Here is a 13,092-nt window from a genome sequence, read left to right as displayed (position 1 = left end):
CAAATGCTAAGCCATAGCTGCACTGACGCACGCGGTGATGTGCGCAGTGTCAGGCAGCTCGTCTGCATGTACTATCAGTGTAACGTTACAAAAAAGCATGTTAAGTTGAGCTTGCGAGAAAGACAACGTGGTTTCTCCAAATCGAAAAGGCTACACACATTTTATTAATGCGTTCATGGCAGTCAACGAACTCAAATTCTGGGCGCTATCAACCCGTGCATCTCGTGGTCGCAAGCACAAATCAAGAGCTTAAACCATGTTTTCTGGCACTTTGCCCTCCCAAGAGCAATAACACCTAATGTATTGTACGTTAGAATTGGCACTTATTGTTTTTTATTATTTTTGATGTTTTATATTTTTCCTTGTAGATTTGTTATGTAAAAAGCTTTTGAGTGTTCTATGTCTGTGCGCACCGCGAAGACGGCCACAGTGAACTGCTATGCATTCATCCAAGTTCAGCACCTGCACGTTAGACGAATTGTGGATTTCAGAATCCGCCTCTTGAATTTTGTCCTCGGGTCGCACAATGATGCTACCAATTGGCAAAATCGACATATATTAATATTCGTTGCCTTAAAGCACTGTCCATTGTACAAGTCTACGCAATGAGGGGGTGAACTTGTCAATGCATCGCGTAATGGCATAGTGGAGGGACTCAACAAAATGACCTGGATTTGTATGCGTGACCATCTACATTGTACCCCCGTGTTCGCTAATACTTCACATGTTTCTCCAGAGCCGCTATTTATTACTCAACTACCTTCTAGCGCGTGCTACAAGATATTAGGCCCAATTTAAAGAGAGCACAATGTAGAAACGACGGCTGCTTGTTTATTCACTGCCGCAATGACTCACCAGTAGTAGGTCTGACGGCAAGGGAATTGCCGTGAAGCGTCTCATCTTGCGGGCGATGACACCTTTCGCGAGTACCAGCGCAACGAACGAGGCCAGTGATAGCAGCGAAGTGGCAAGGTTACTTCTTGGGACACTCTTCGACACGTGGTATAATGTCTGCAATGAAGCATATCAGAAGAAAAACTCACAATTTATCCGCGCAAAATACGCAGAAATGGCAAGTTGGCTAAGAAGCTGTCTCGGTCGCACATTATAACAGCCATTCTACTATATTCATTCGATTACAGTAATTGATGCGGTGATCAGACTTTCATTTTGTTCACTTTAAAATAAGCATTATTTGTGTTAGAAAGTGTAGTAACTGAAGAACAAATTCCTACTGAAATCATCCTAGTGGAATGGTCGACGTTAATGCGATTATCTTTGAACCTATGTAGCGACACATCGCATTGCCGCCACAGAAACGCTTCATCTACAATATCTGAACTTGAGCCGGGCTCCTTAATCGCGCTTAGACAGTGACGTCTTATTGGCATCTCCTTCGAAACGGGGCAACAGCAAGAAGTCACCGAGCCCACCTGGGCACATATAGTAGTACATACATATTTATCCGTGTAGTATATTATCTGTGCCTCCCTAGTTCTTTCACTTCCTTAAAATCACTATACCGACATCTATGTCTACAATTTCTTACCACTGGACAGGCACCATCTAGCACATTACCACTGGACAGGACATCATCTAGCACATCCACTGCCGTTGCGAAGTGCACGCACGTCACATGTTCAAATATATATATATATATATATATATATATATATATATATATATATATATATATATATATATATATATATATATATATATATATATATATATATATATATATATATATCAGGACAAGCTTCTCTGAATACATAAGGCACTGGTTGGATGGCGCGAAGCACCGCCTAAAGTTTAGCGGCGTTTCTTGCCCTTCAAGGGCTGGCACGTATACAGTGCCTCAAGATGCCGTGAACAATGTTAGATACAGTTAAACATACATAAGGCACATTGGGTGAAGTTCCTAAAGAATGCTAATCACTACACAACTTGCGCATCGGTTCGTTGCAATCTCGGTTCCCTCAGCCGAGCCGACGCATGCTCTACCAATTAGACCACGGAATACCCAGTGACCCTAGTAGGCGGGAAAAAAGCTTAGATGCGAACAAACAGACAATATATGTGGCGTCATTCTAGGGGTTCTGTACGTTAACTGGAGGTTTACATCGTTCTTTTAAATGGTGCTTAATGTTTTTTCTGTCCGGTCAAATACCCAGTGGACCATGTTGTCTGCTCAGCAAAACGGCAGCCAGCACAAAGGTAGCAGCAGAAGCTTGTAGACAACTTGGCTCACCCACCGGCAGCAGGGTGACAAACGTGCTGAAAATTCTGTGATGTTCCCAAGGAATGGTAATCACATTGAATAATGAACGAAAAGAACTGTGCATTCCGCTACCAAGAGCGATACCTTTGCTCTAATGCTTAGAACCACTCGGCGAATGCCGAGCAGCTTATCCAACATACACAACAGTAAGTATTAAATGACAAAATAGTAACAATAAGCTGCAGCGGCCTTAATCACGCAAAAAACAGCGTCAGACTTTGGGACCATACTGACGCTAATACTTTGAACCATCTGGTGGAATACTTCGGAATCTGTACATTAGACTATTGCATATGGTTTAAAATTCCAGTGGCGCGAAGTAGAACGCCATTTAGGGTTGAGGCCCTACAGATGTGGTATCAACTGAAACCGTCATAGTTAACTAATACCGTAAGTGGAACGCACGATTTATTTGGCTGCAGTTTTTAAAAGGGTGCGAGCAATTTCCACTTTCATTATATTTCCCGTTTTTTCTAGCTCGGCTCATTTATGCTGCTCTTTCGGTTCTCTCCTCTCAGAAATTCGAACTTTTTTCTGGCACTCCAGTACGCGAATATCTCTCGCGTTATTTCGTCCTCATCATTGTCTTGATGGCGGTGTTAAATCCACAAATTAGTGGGTGGAGTATTTCTTGTCGCAAAACACTGGCAAACGACGTTAGTAGTAAGAAGGAGGCTCACACAAAGTAACGGATAAATTATTTAAGTGCTAACCTTCAAGCTAAGTGCACTCGCTGCGACGCTCAAAAATACCGACGGAGCATTCCTTTTTCTGTCAGCGTTCATCAAACATGGGTTTCAGCTAGTGTGTGTAATCGCCCCAAATTAAACAAAATAATCTTTACCATTGAATAAAAGTCCCTTGTCTCGGCTTGACCCAATCGAGACGGCTTAATGTCCTGAACTTTGCTTTTTTTTCCGCAGATAACCACCACAAAGCCAGGGCGCCATAATGACGAGAATAAAGTTCATGAGCTAGAAATGTTCGTCAAAACAGATGCTAACCAACATTGATGTCGACCATAACATTAGCGAAAGAACCCAGCCCATGGCGAAATCGGGCCCCGGATTCCTGTTTCAATATGCCTGATAGCTCAGTTTCTCCTTCTTATCTTTTGACGTCACTTGCAAAGGTTAATCTTAATGGTCGTTCAGGTCAAGGTTCTGTTGTGAGACCCTAATCATTGATAGTGCATCTACCGGTATTGTTAACCGTTTTGCTCAAGCAACTACTGCAGCTTTATAAATGCAAATTTTGGCATGGCAGGACGAAATAAAAAAAAATTATGCACACTAGTGGCTCGAACAAACTGGCCGTTGCTGGTACGAGCGGGCCAGTCGTTAACCAGTCTAATAAAGGTGAACACGCACGTGTTTGTCAGAAGCGATCAGCAGTACATCACTACCACGTGTAGTACTTCAATCATGTAGCAATAGTACTATGATTTCAGCTAGTTTATTTAGCATGAAGTAACGTCCTAAAAGTATAAATATACTATACATGCAACGCGTCCAAACCTTGTTTTCCAGTCTTGTGCAATTCATCTTGTCTCTCTCACTCCCACGTTGTCCATATTTTACAGTGCAGCTCTTAAGCGCCTGTTCCTGCATTTTGCATCGGCGTCGTCCCTCGGCGTAAGCGAGCCAACGAGCGCAGCGAAAGACGAAAGAGCGAACGTGGAGCGCAGCGGGGATAAAAGAGGGCGGAAGCGAAGACAGCGCATGGACGAAAGCGGAGGAAGTGGGTGCATCGTAACCATGCGGCGGAAAGTAGAGGAGGGTATGACGAAACCGGGAGAAGAAAAGGGTAGTGCCGCACAAGACAGGCTCTGTGTCGACGACCGCTAAGAGATGGCGCCAGAGTGGCACACCGTCTAAGGTCCCTCTATAATTTCCAAGGTAGCGGCATCTGCCGCGCGCGCCACCTAGGAAGTTCCTGTAGCAGACGGCGCCCACGCTAAACCGCGGCGCCGCGGCATTCGTGAGGTGAAAAAATATCTGCATACGCGCGGAAATAAAACCTTCTGGCGCCTGACTGTGGTGAAAAACGAAAGAAGGACCCGAACTGCTAAATTTAGTCCTTTAATTTCAAATAAGTGCTCCAAGAAAATAGCTCAAGAGAGCGTAATGAGGGCTTGATCGCCTCGATTCCGCGTGTTTACATTTCGTTCGTTTGCGCTCAATCGCCGCGCGAGCCTTGGTGATTGCTTACGCTTAATCCCGTATGCTCTGTGAAATCTTTTACATGTAAGTGTGCTGCGTACACATAGCGGTTGCATTGAACGAAGAAGTCGTGTAAAAATGAAGGCTGACAGTCGCTTGGACCGGAAAACTTTCGACATAACGTCGCTCAAAGGTGCGATTCTCAAAGCGCGCGACCCTCACGGCAACTAACCAACATCCTGTGTGTTTGTGGAAACGAGTGCGCCAACAGTCTTCTTGTCGCTGAGTGTGTCTGTCGTGTAGCGATTACACGACGACTGCTGTGTCTTGTGGTTCAATGCTACGAGCCAGTGCAACTGTGGTGACATGATGAAGAGGTGGTAAGGATCGTGTCAGCGTGTCTCCTCGATCGTGTTCGGGCTGCCAGCGCGATCTGATCTCGCGGCACACCAACATCGAGCGTAGTGTGTGCGCGTGTGTGAATGTGGTTGACTGTTCTCGTGAACCGTGCGACGTCGCCGCGTAAACTCGAATCATGACGCGAATTGTTGTGTTTATCCCTTTTCGCCTCCGTGCACCGCTATATCCCCGTAAGAATTAGAGAGTCCTTTTACGAAACGCACGCGGATTGACCCAGCTATTACTGCACTGTGTTTTGCTGGCAATCCGCGTATCGCTTGTGGCGTTTTTCTTATGTTCATTTGTAGTTGTGTGTTTTTCATCAGTAAAATGGCATTGCCGATTACTGAAACATCTTCGAGTGTAAGGGAAACTTGGAAGGAACGAGCTCGCAGCTGTATGTAATGTACTTTGATATACTGTATTACGCTTTATTATTTGACGGCCAATAGCTGTGGCTGTGCAGTATTCGTTTTTAAAAACAGTGTAATGCAGGCCCTTAGCAATATATTTATTCACATATGCAATGCACAAAATACGATTAGGATATTGGAAATTACATTTTGGACATGTTGTAAAGCGCAGTTAACAACGCGCGCACAAACACAGGAAAGTGTAAAAGTAGAATTCGCTGCTGAATTTTATTTTTTATCGCACGTAACGCAATGCGGATATTTGTCAGCGAGTTAATGCGTTTCTGCCCCACTATTTACTTGCATACTGCACTTGCTAAGGTCATACTGCACTTGCTAAGTCAACGGGCTCGTAATGCACTAAAATCCCATTCAATCAAGTCAACATTCAATCTAAGTCAACATTCAATCTCCACAAACTTCGGCCGTCAACATTCATGCGCGCGAATGAAATAATACTGCAGCTCTGCACACACAGGTGTATACTTTCTCTCGCACCTTCGTATCGCTCTACGTTACTTTCCTCGCATAGTCGTGCAGTTACCGACGGTTCAGTGTTTCCGTCCATTTCTATGCAACCAGAATTACCTTCTGGTTAGGTTTTGTTTGCTGCGCGGGATGCAAAATAACTTCTTGTCGTCCTCCGTCTGATCTCGGCACCCATCCGCACAGCAACAAGGCATTTCGGTCCTTCGCATCCTATAGGTCATGCCGATCTATTCAGCGGGCTCACAGCGAACTAAAATAAATAATCTCCACAAACTCCGGCCCTCAACATTCATGCATGCGAGTGAAATACTATCACCGCTCGACACACGCACGTGTATACTTTCTATGGCACCTTTGTATCGTTGTATGTTACTTGCCTCGCATAGTCGTGCTGTTACCGACGGTTCAAAGTCCGTCCGTGCAATTCTGTGTAACCATACTTTTCGTCTGGTTAGGTTCTGGTTGCCGCGCGCGATGCAAAATAACTTCTTGCCATCCTTCGTCCGGTTTCGGCACCCAACCGCACAGCAACAAGGCATTTCGGACCTCCCGGAACGAAATTATCGCAGCGATGTGCAAAGCACAACAGGCGAAACGCGCGCTCTTCGCCCGGCGCGCAGGAACTTTCATGGCGGCAAAGGGGCGGAGCAAGGTCACATGTCACCGATCAACCTATCGCAGGCGCTGTCGGCTGGATCAAAGCCTGGCGGTACTTTTAAATGATTGAGGGACTTTAACACCGTCGTCTGTTCCCGGATGACATGCAGCAAGAGCCTCCATCGATACTATATATGGAAACAAAACGCTGCATGAGCGGAGGTCTGTCTGCGGCGGCTGCTGTAGATCGCGCCCACGCACCACTCTCGCGCTGTCTCCCGCGATCTTCCGAATAGCGAGGCAGTCGCGCCACACTTCACTCCGTTTCGGAGGTGCCGCACGAGGCAGGTTGCCCGCGTCGCACTAGGGAGTATCGTAATTGTCGGTGAATTTGTTGTGGTTATATGTCTGAAGCTTAATTTTGCGAAAAAGGTTCGTTAAAGCTAGTACCTTTTTGTACTTTTCTTCTGTATGTTGAGATCTCAGTAAGCTCTAGTAGATAAGCTGTGCTGTGCATAATCTAAGGTGCGCGGGGACTTGTTCATTTTTTTAGACAGTAAATCTGTACGTCCGACAAAGCCAAAGATGGGCTGGATGAATGAGTGTATGGTTAGACATTTGGGCTCATGGTCATAAAATATCGCTGGCCTAAGATTTTGCCTAAGTTTATTATCGAATCATGTCAACTAGCCCACAGCGAATACTGCGGATGCAAAGTACACAAAGAAGTCATATTCCAACAATCAATCTTGTCGAAGACAACACTGATGAAGATTGTATGGCGAGAATGAAGTATGCGAGCAAATTTAATTTTTTTCTAGTAATATACATTTTTGTGCACGGAGTGTGGTTGGGGTGTATCAAAGAAAGGACTAACATTTAGGGTGAACATTGTCATTAAAGTTTTCCACTTACTATTCTGGTGAGCGGAACGTTGTTTAGTTCGCGTGAAGTCTCAAGGGAGTGGTATGTGGCGTGTGCCTTTGTGTAGCGCTCAAATTTGCGGCTTTCGAAGCGGATTTCCTTTTGCTGTGTATTTCCTAGAAACGGCAGGTTTCGCCCGAAAACAAGTGTGCCGCCAAGAAACAGAGAGAGAAAGTTGGAAAACAGACGCTTGGAAGCGTGTGGACATATCTTCACAAAACCTTCATACCATTTCCACACTCACAAATATTCGCATTGTTCATAGTTAAAAAGTTTCATTCTGTACAAAACATCACCATTATTGGCTTACCTGAAATGCACCAAAGAGACCTTGCGTGGGCTTGACGTCGACGCCGAATACCGATGGCAGCTGGCTGATGATCACGACGAGAGAGCAGCCTGAGAGGAAAGCCTCGCCTGTTACAGGTGAGATGATCGCTGCCAATCGGTCCAGCCGCAGCAACCACAGACCGACCTTGCCGCGTGGAATGCATAACAGGTGGGACCATTCAAAGATTGAAGAAAAAAACTGCGCGCACGTCTGCCGTCTAACGTACACTTGGGCATGGATAATTTGGGGCTAGATTCTAGTAGCTTTTCACGTCAGAAGCTGGACGGGAAGCATAAACTGTTTCGTTAATGCCACCATGAACTCTGTCGATATATTTATGGCTGTAAGCTCGTCCGCACGTGTAGGTTTCGAAAGCGACCCGGTCTTAAATATCGTAAAACATGCTCAGCAATCCCAACGTTGTGGAAGTTATTTTCAATACAGATATCACTCGAGCATGGCTGCGTTAATCATTCAACTGATTACTGCGCAAGTGATTTTTCTTTCTATATTTTCAATTGTTACTCAAAGAGACAACGTTAGAACTTTCTCACAAGTACCTTACTCTCCCTTGGTGCTATTTAAGTAGAACATTCCTGTACCTGGGCTGGTGTGAAGAATACGAATTTACGATTTCACTCTTGTTATGCAAGCCAGTCTGTATTTTTATATATATTTAGCGATGGCGACAGGTCAACTGCATACTGCACCTTATAACACAAAAAATAATGAATAGTTAGCTCATTTGCACTTCGAGGATATTCATTTGCGAAGAAAACAGCGACAGAAATTCTGGGAAAGATAACGTCTCGATATTATTACATGCAAAGCAGCGATTCCTTCAGCAACACATTGATGGAGCTAATAGCAAAAAAGAAAAATACCACCAACCTTGATTACATGGTGGCGATGGTCATTGTTACTTATCTCAATGGTTCTGCATGCTTATAATGTGAACTAATAATACCTATACACTCAGCAAAAGTTATACAGGAGAAGCAAGCAATACTATCGAACTGAAACTAGTATAAAACTACCTGTGGTACTAGCCCATTATGCTGCATTCAATACAAGCCCCTTTAAAAAAACGTAATAATAAGTTGCAGTGCCAGTAACATTTTGGAGAATGCGCTAAAACCATGATTTTGTAGGTTCCAGTTTTTTTTTTTTTTATCAGTGAACGTTCTAACTTGACTGCCATAAAAATGAGTAACGTTGGTGCAGCTGCTACCAGATAAGAGGACAATTCGCTACTGATTAAAGCAAACACATATGAGGTGATACAACACTGCTCATTCGGCAAGCTGGAAAGTTGGATTCATGGTCACCGAAATTCCGCGCGAATACAAGGGGCAGAAGAGTAAATTTAGGACACTTGCGCAGGCGCTCAGGGCGTGCATCGTCCACTTTCTTGTTTGTCCCTGATCCTAGCGCTGCATTTTCGCAAGCCCATATAACTAAAATTTCAGGCCGTTCACTTCAATGGTTCAGTTGCACTACAGATAAAGCAAACCTTAAAGTATAAGCCAGATTTTCTTTTGTTAGTGTCAGATCTGCCAAAGGTTCCTGTTATAGCGAAACACTTTGGCTGATGCAGTGTTCTGCTTTCTGATTTGCAGCAGCTGCTGACCAGCCCAGGCTACCATGCTTCTCGGACAAATTTTTTGTCAAGGAAAAAAATGGAGTTCTCAAGCAACAGCCTGAAAATCCTAATGCACTGTGGCATAGTTTCGGTATGCTTTTTAATACTTTCTCATGGAACAATGTACAAAAAACGTCTATCCCGCTTTTACACCTTGTCCATTCTTTCGTTTATCATATCTAAGCACGTATGTTCCATATCTAAATAAAGGTGAGGGGGAAGGGGGTTACCGGATTTAGAGCCCCGAAGACCTATACACTGAGAGGAGGTCAAAAACACTCTGCACAAAAGCAGGCACAAAGTGGTTACAAAGTCTTGCCTTTTTTAGAAACACCGTAAGCAGGAAAATATCGTCTGTAAAACGAAAATGTAACCGTTTCTTTGTTTGTAATGAATAAACTTGATTTGATTTGATTTGATTTGATTTGAAAATAAACGAAGTCGACAGAATATGTGACTTAATATAATAACACAGGCAATGGTAAATGCGAATATAGATGTGTCCATAATAATCGTTATCTATAGATAGCACAACAATATCTAAGGGAGAGCAAATATGATGAACCTATGAAAGACTTTGAATGTGAGTGAAGGCGCACTTTACTACGATAGAAATATTCATTTTTGCGAATAAACACTTTTTTAGTGACTATAGTGGTTCAGTTTGCCACTCACCTGAATTAGCCCACAGAGTAACGTAAGCGTAATGGCCACGTCAGCACCTGACCGCTCCATAGAAAGTTCGTCGACACCGTTTTCAACGAGAGTCCCATTGTCCGGGACAACAGTGTACTTCTTCACGACAACTCCGGTCATGAGGGCCGACACTGGTACCATGCCTGCGACGAATGGTAGTGAACAGGAGGCAAGATTTCAGTAATTCCCAAGCAGCACTGAGTGATGTTGTATGCGTTGCGCTTTCAATGCAATCCAATACCTATTACCTATGCTGTGCACTGAGCAACTGTGGCTGCATTTCATACCGCTGCTACGTTGGCACCAGCGCTTCACAAAGAACATCCTGTAGCTGCCAGGCACTTACGCCGTGTTTCAGCAAAGAGTATGGCGGGCACTTCCTAAGAACAGTGGAGCGGAGGCTGGAAAGTGCTTCTCGCTTGCCGCTCAAACAGCGCAGTAGCAGATCGGCAGCCTTGGATCCGCGAGGTTGTATAGCTTTTAAGCCTCGCTACGGTTTTGTCCACGAATGTCTCCATATCCGCACTCCCTTCCACAGTGGCTCCCAGCTTGCCCCGTCTGTTACGTTTTCCAGGGGCTAAGTTCTCTTCATAAGCAGCCAGCAGCTCCGCCTGGAGCGACACGAAAATGATATTGTGGTTCCTTGACTATGTACTCTTTCTAAATGCTCTTGGCGGACTATATCGTAGTGGGAGTGTCCGGTCATGTGTCTGGGAGCTCAGGCAGACGTAGCAATCTTGGGTAACTGCAACACTCGCAGTGATTAGGACGGAGCGAACCCTGTCAAGGGCTTGTTGAATGTTCTGTTTAGAAATATGCTACCCGGGGCTTCGCATTAGCGTACCTATATGCATAATAGGCTAGGACCACCGCGCTAAGGCATCTTCATTCAGCAAGAGAGTACAACAGCCCAGAGCCAGGCACCAGGATTCAGGCAGGCACAGCTTCAAATAGGCGCTAAAAGAAAGATCAACGCTCTAACCTTGGCTCTCTACGGCTAGCTGCGATTATCATAAGTTATGGCGTTTTACGTGCCACAACCACGATCTGATTATGAGGCATGCCGCATTGGGGGAATCCAGAAATTTCGACCATTGGGGTTTCTTTAATGTGCACCCAAATATAAGTACACGGATGTCTTCGCCTTTCGTAGCTATTGTTATCTCGCTAGCTAATTTTGCTTTGTAGAGCTGCATCGCGCACTAAGGACGGACACCAGCATTTTACAAACTAGCGCTGACCTGTTGTAAGCTACCTGCTTCGTTTATGCTTAGTGTGCGGTGCAATTTTACAATGAATAATTGCCAACTGATCCAGCTTTCAGTTCTCTAGCGATTAGTAGCTAGCTACCTTACTGCATACAGCGTTGGTGCTCTACTTATCACGTTCCAAGAAAACATTAGCTTCGCAGTACGTGCGTGAGAATACATTGTGTAAATGTATTCTCTGAATGAGTGCGTGCATCTTGAACGTACATATTAACGTGATTTTTACCGAGTTGGCATGCCTGGAGCTCTTTCCTCCTTGAATACCACATTCGAAAAAAGTGCGCTTACGCAAGTAATTATGTTGTAGCGCGCTCATTTTATTAATTATGCAATAATGCATGACTATCGGACAACATTAGCGCTGCTGTTAGCGTTGCTACAACTAAAGTATTACAGCCTATAGCTATCAGAGCCCACCACGTTCGGAAAAACGAGTTACTCTTCAATGAAACACACCGCACGTTGAATAAGCGAATCGTGGACGCAGAGCGCGGCGCTGTATTTTTCTACTTAAACCAGTACGCGCGGTCCCATCGTCATAGGCCGCAAACAGCGTGTGACCTGTGCTAAACAATCTCGTATTCGTTGTGCAGAAATCTGAAGTACTTATTGGTCGCTGGTAATGCTAATTTGGGGTAGGTTTATGGTATAGCATCGTAGACGCACCCTAAAACTGAGACAGAGACCAGCACTGAAAAATACACTGCAGCAACAAACTTCACCTCAACGTTAGCACAAAAAAATTTAATCTTGAAACGTATAGGGAAGCGAAAAAATAAGGTTAATAAAGGTATAAAAATTCTCCAAGAGTTTCTTCTCGTCGCTCGAGTGTATGGATTATAGAAAACTAGAAAGAAAACGCAATGTTTTTTTTTACCACTTACGTTAATAGGAGCCGACTAGGCACAAGCAAAGCACTTCACCCAATATTTCGCGACAGTTTGCAATTGCGGCCAAAAACGTACACTAGTTACCTTTTAATTAAGGCCGCTGGGTTACTGACCACAAGCCTACATTTAAGTATTCCGCTTAAATTTGCGCGCGTAGAGCCCAGAAAGGACACCTGCCTAAATTTCACGGTACTGTTGCGTGATTGCCCGTGTTTGCCGTCAATACATTTTGGGTGACAATTGCGCTCGTGTCACTACGGACTGATCTCCCTCCGACGGTTGTTGGCACTGGAGGCGCATTTACATGAACCAGACCAAGACATACTGTTCGGACTTTCTTACGTAACAAATTCCAGAAAAGATTTGGAAGATCCCGGCTCGTATTCACAAAAGAAAGTCATATGCTCAACTTGTTATTAAATGCGAATTTCAGCCGGTCCCAAAGATGAACATCATATTAGGCAAATTTGCCCACAATTGTAAAGGGAGGCAATAACAAATTAAAAGGTATCTGAACTAGGCGCCTGAGCTATTAAAAACCTGCGTTTATTCGGAATATTTGAGATTCCTCACCCCAAGATTCTTAGGATGTTGCCATGGTAGTGATGCCCACGTATCATCAGAAGTGATAAATAACCAAAGAACAGCAAACACTACAAATTTGTTGAAGTACCTGCGCAGGAATATTTTGTATTTCGCCGAATTTATTCACCAGAACGAGGCTGAAAACATCAAGCTTTTATGGCTATGGGAAAGGGAATCCGCCTGGATCCAGTGAACAAGAGCGCCGGATACATAAGACCGGTGCAAAATAAGTTTATTTATTGACCAGTGTTTTTCCATATAAAACTATTAGTATTGCAATAAAGAGGATGAATGCAAGTGACTAAACACAAGTACCTCGCTTTGTTTTATGCTGTGAATAAAAAAGCTAGCCAAGTTCTCTCTCATTTCTGTGACTGCTAGGCAGTCTTTCGTAGTGAGATAAATCTTGCCAATG

General features: G+C 44.2%; 1 protein-coding gene across 1 annotated transcript in view; it reads right to left on the bottom strand.

Annotated features, from left to right (window-relative positions):
- LOC126519082 (solute carrier family 26 member 10-like) overlaps nt 1–13,092 on the bottom strand; it is an 83,740-nt gene that overhangs the window by 34,108 nt on the left and 36,540 nt on the right. Inside the window, exons 5-7 of the mRNA XM_055065172.1 lie at nt 9,914–10,077; nt 7,576–7,740; nt 856–1,011 (exon numbers count right to left, since the gene is read on the bottom strand). Of these exons, the coding sequence (XP_054921147.1) occupies nt 856–1,011; nt 7,576–7,740; nt 9,914–10,077 (485 nt within the window). The remainder of the gene's footprint in view (nt 1–855; nt 1,012–7,575; nt 7,741–9,913; nt 10,078–13,092) is intronic.

Source organism: Dermacentor andersoni, chromosome 10, assembly GCF_023375885.2.
Source record: "Dermacentor andersoni chromosome 10, qqDerAnde1_hic_scaffold, whole genome shotgun sequence".
Lineage (NCBI taxonomy): Eukaryota > Metazoa > Arthropoda > Arachnida > Ixodida > Ixodidae > Dermacentor > Dermacentor andersoni.
This window is presented reverse-complemented; position numbering and strand designations above follow the sequence as displayed.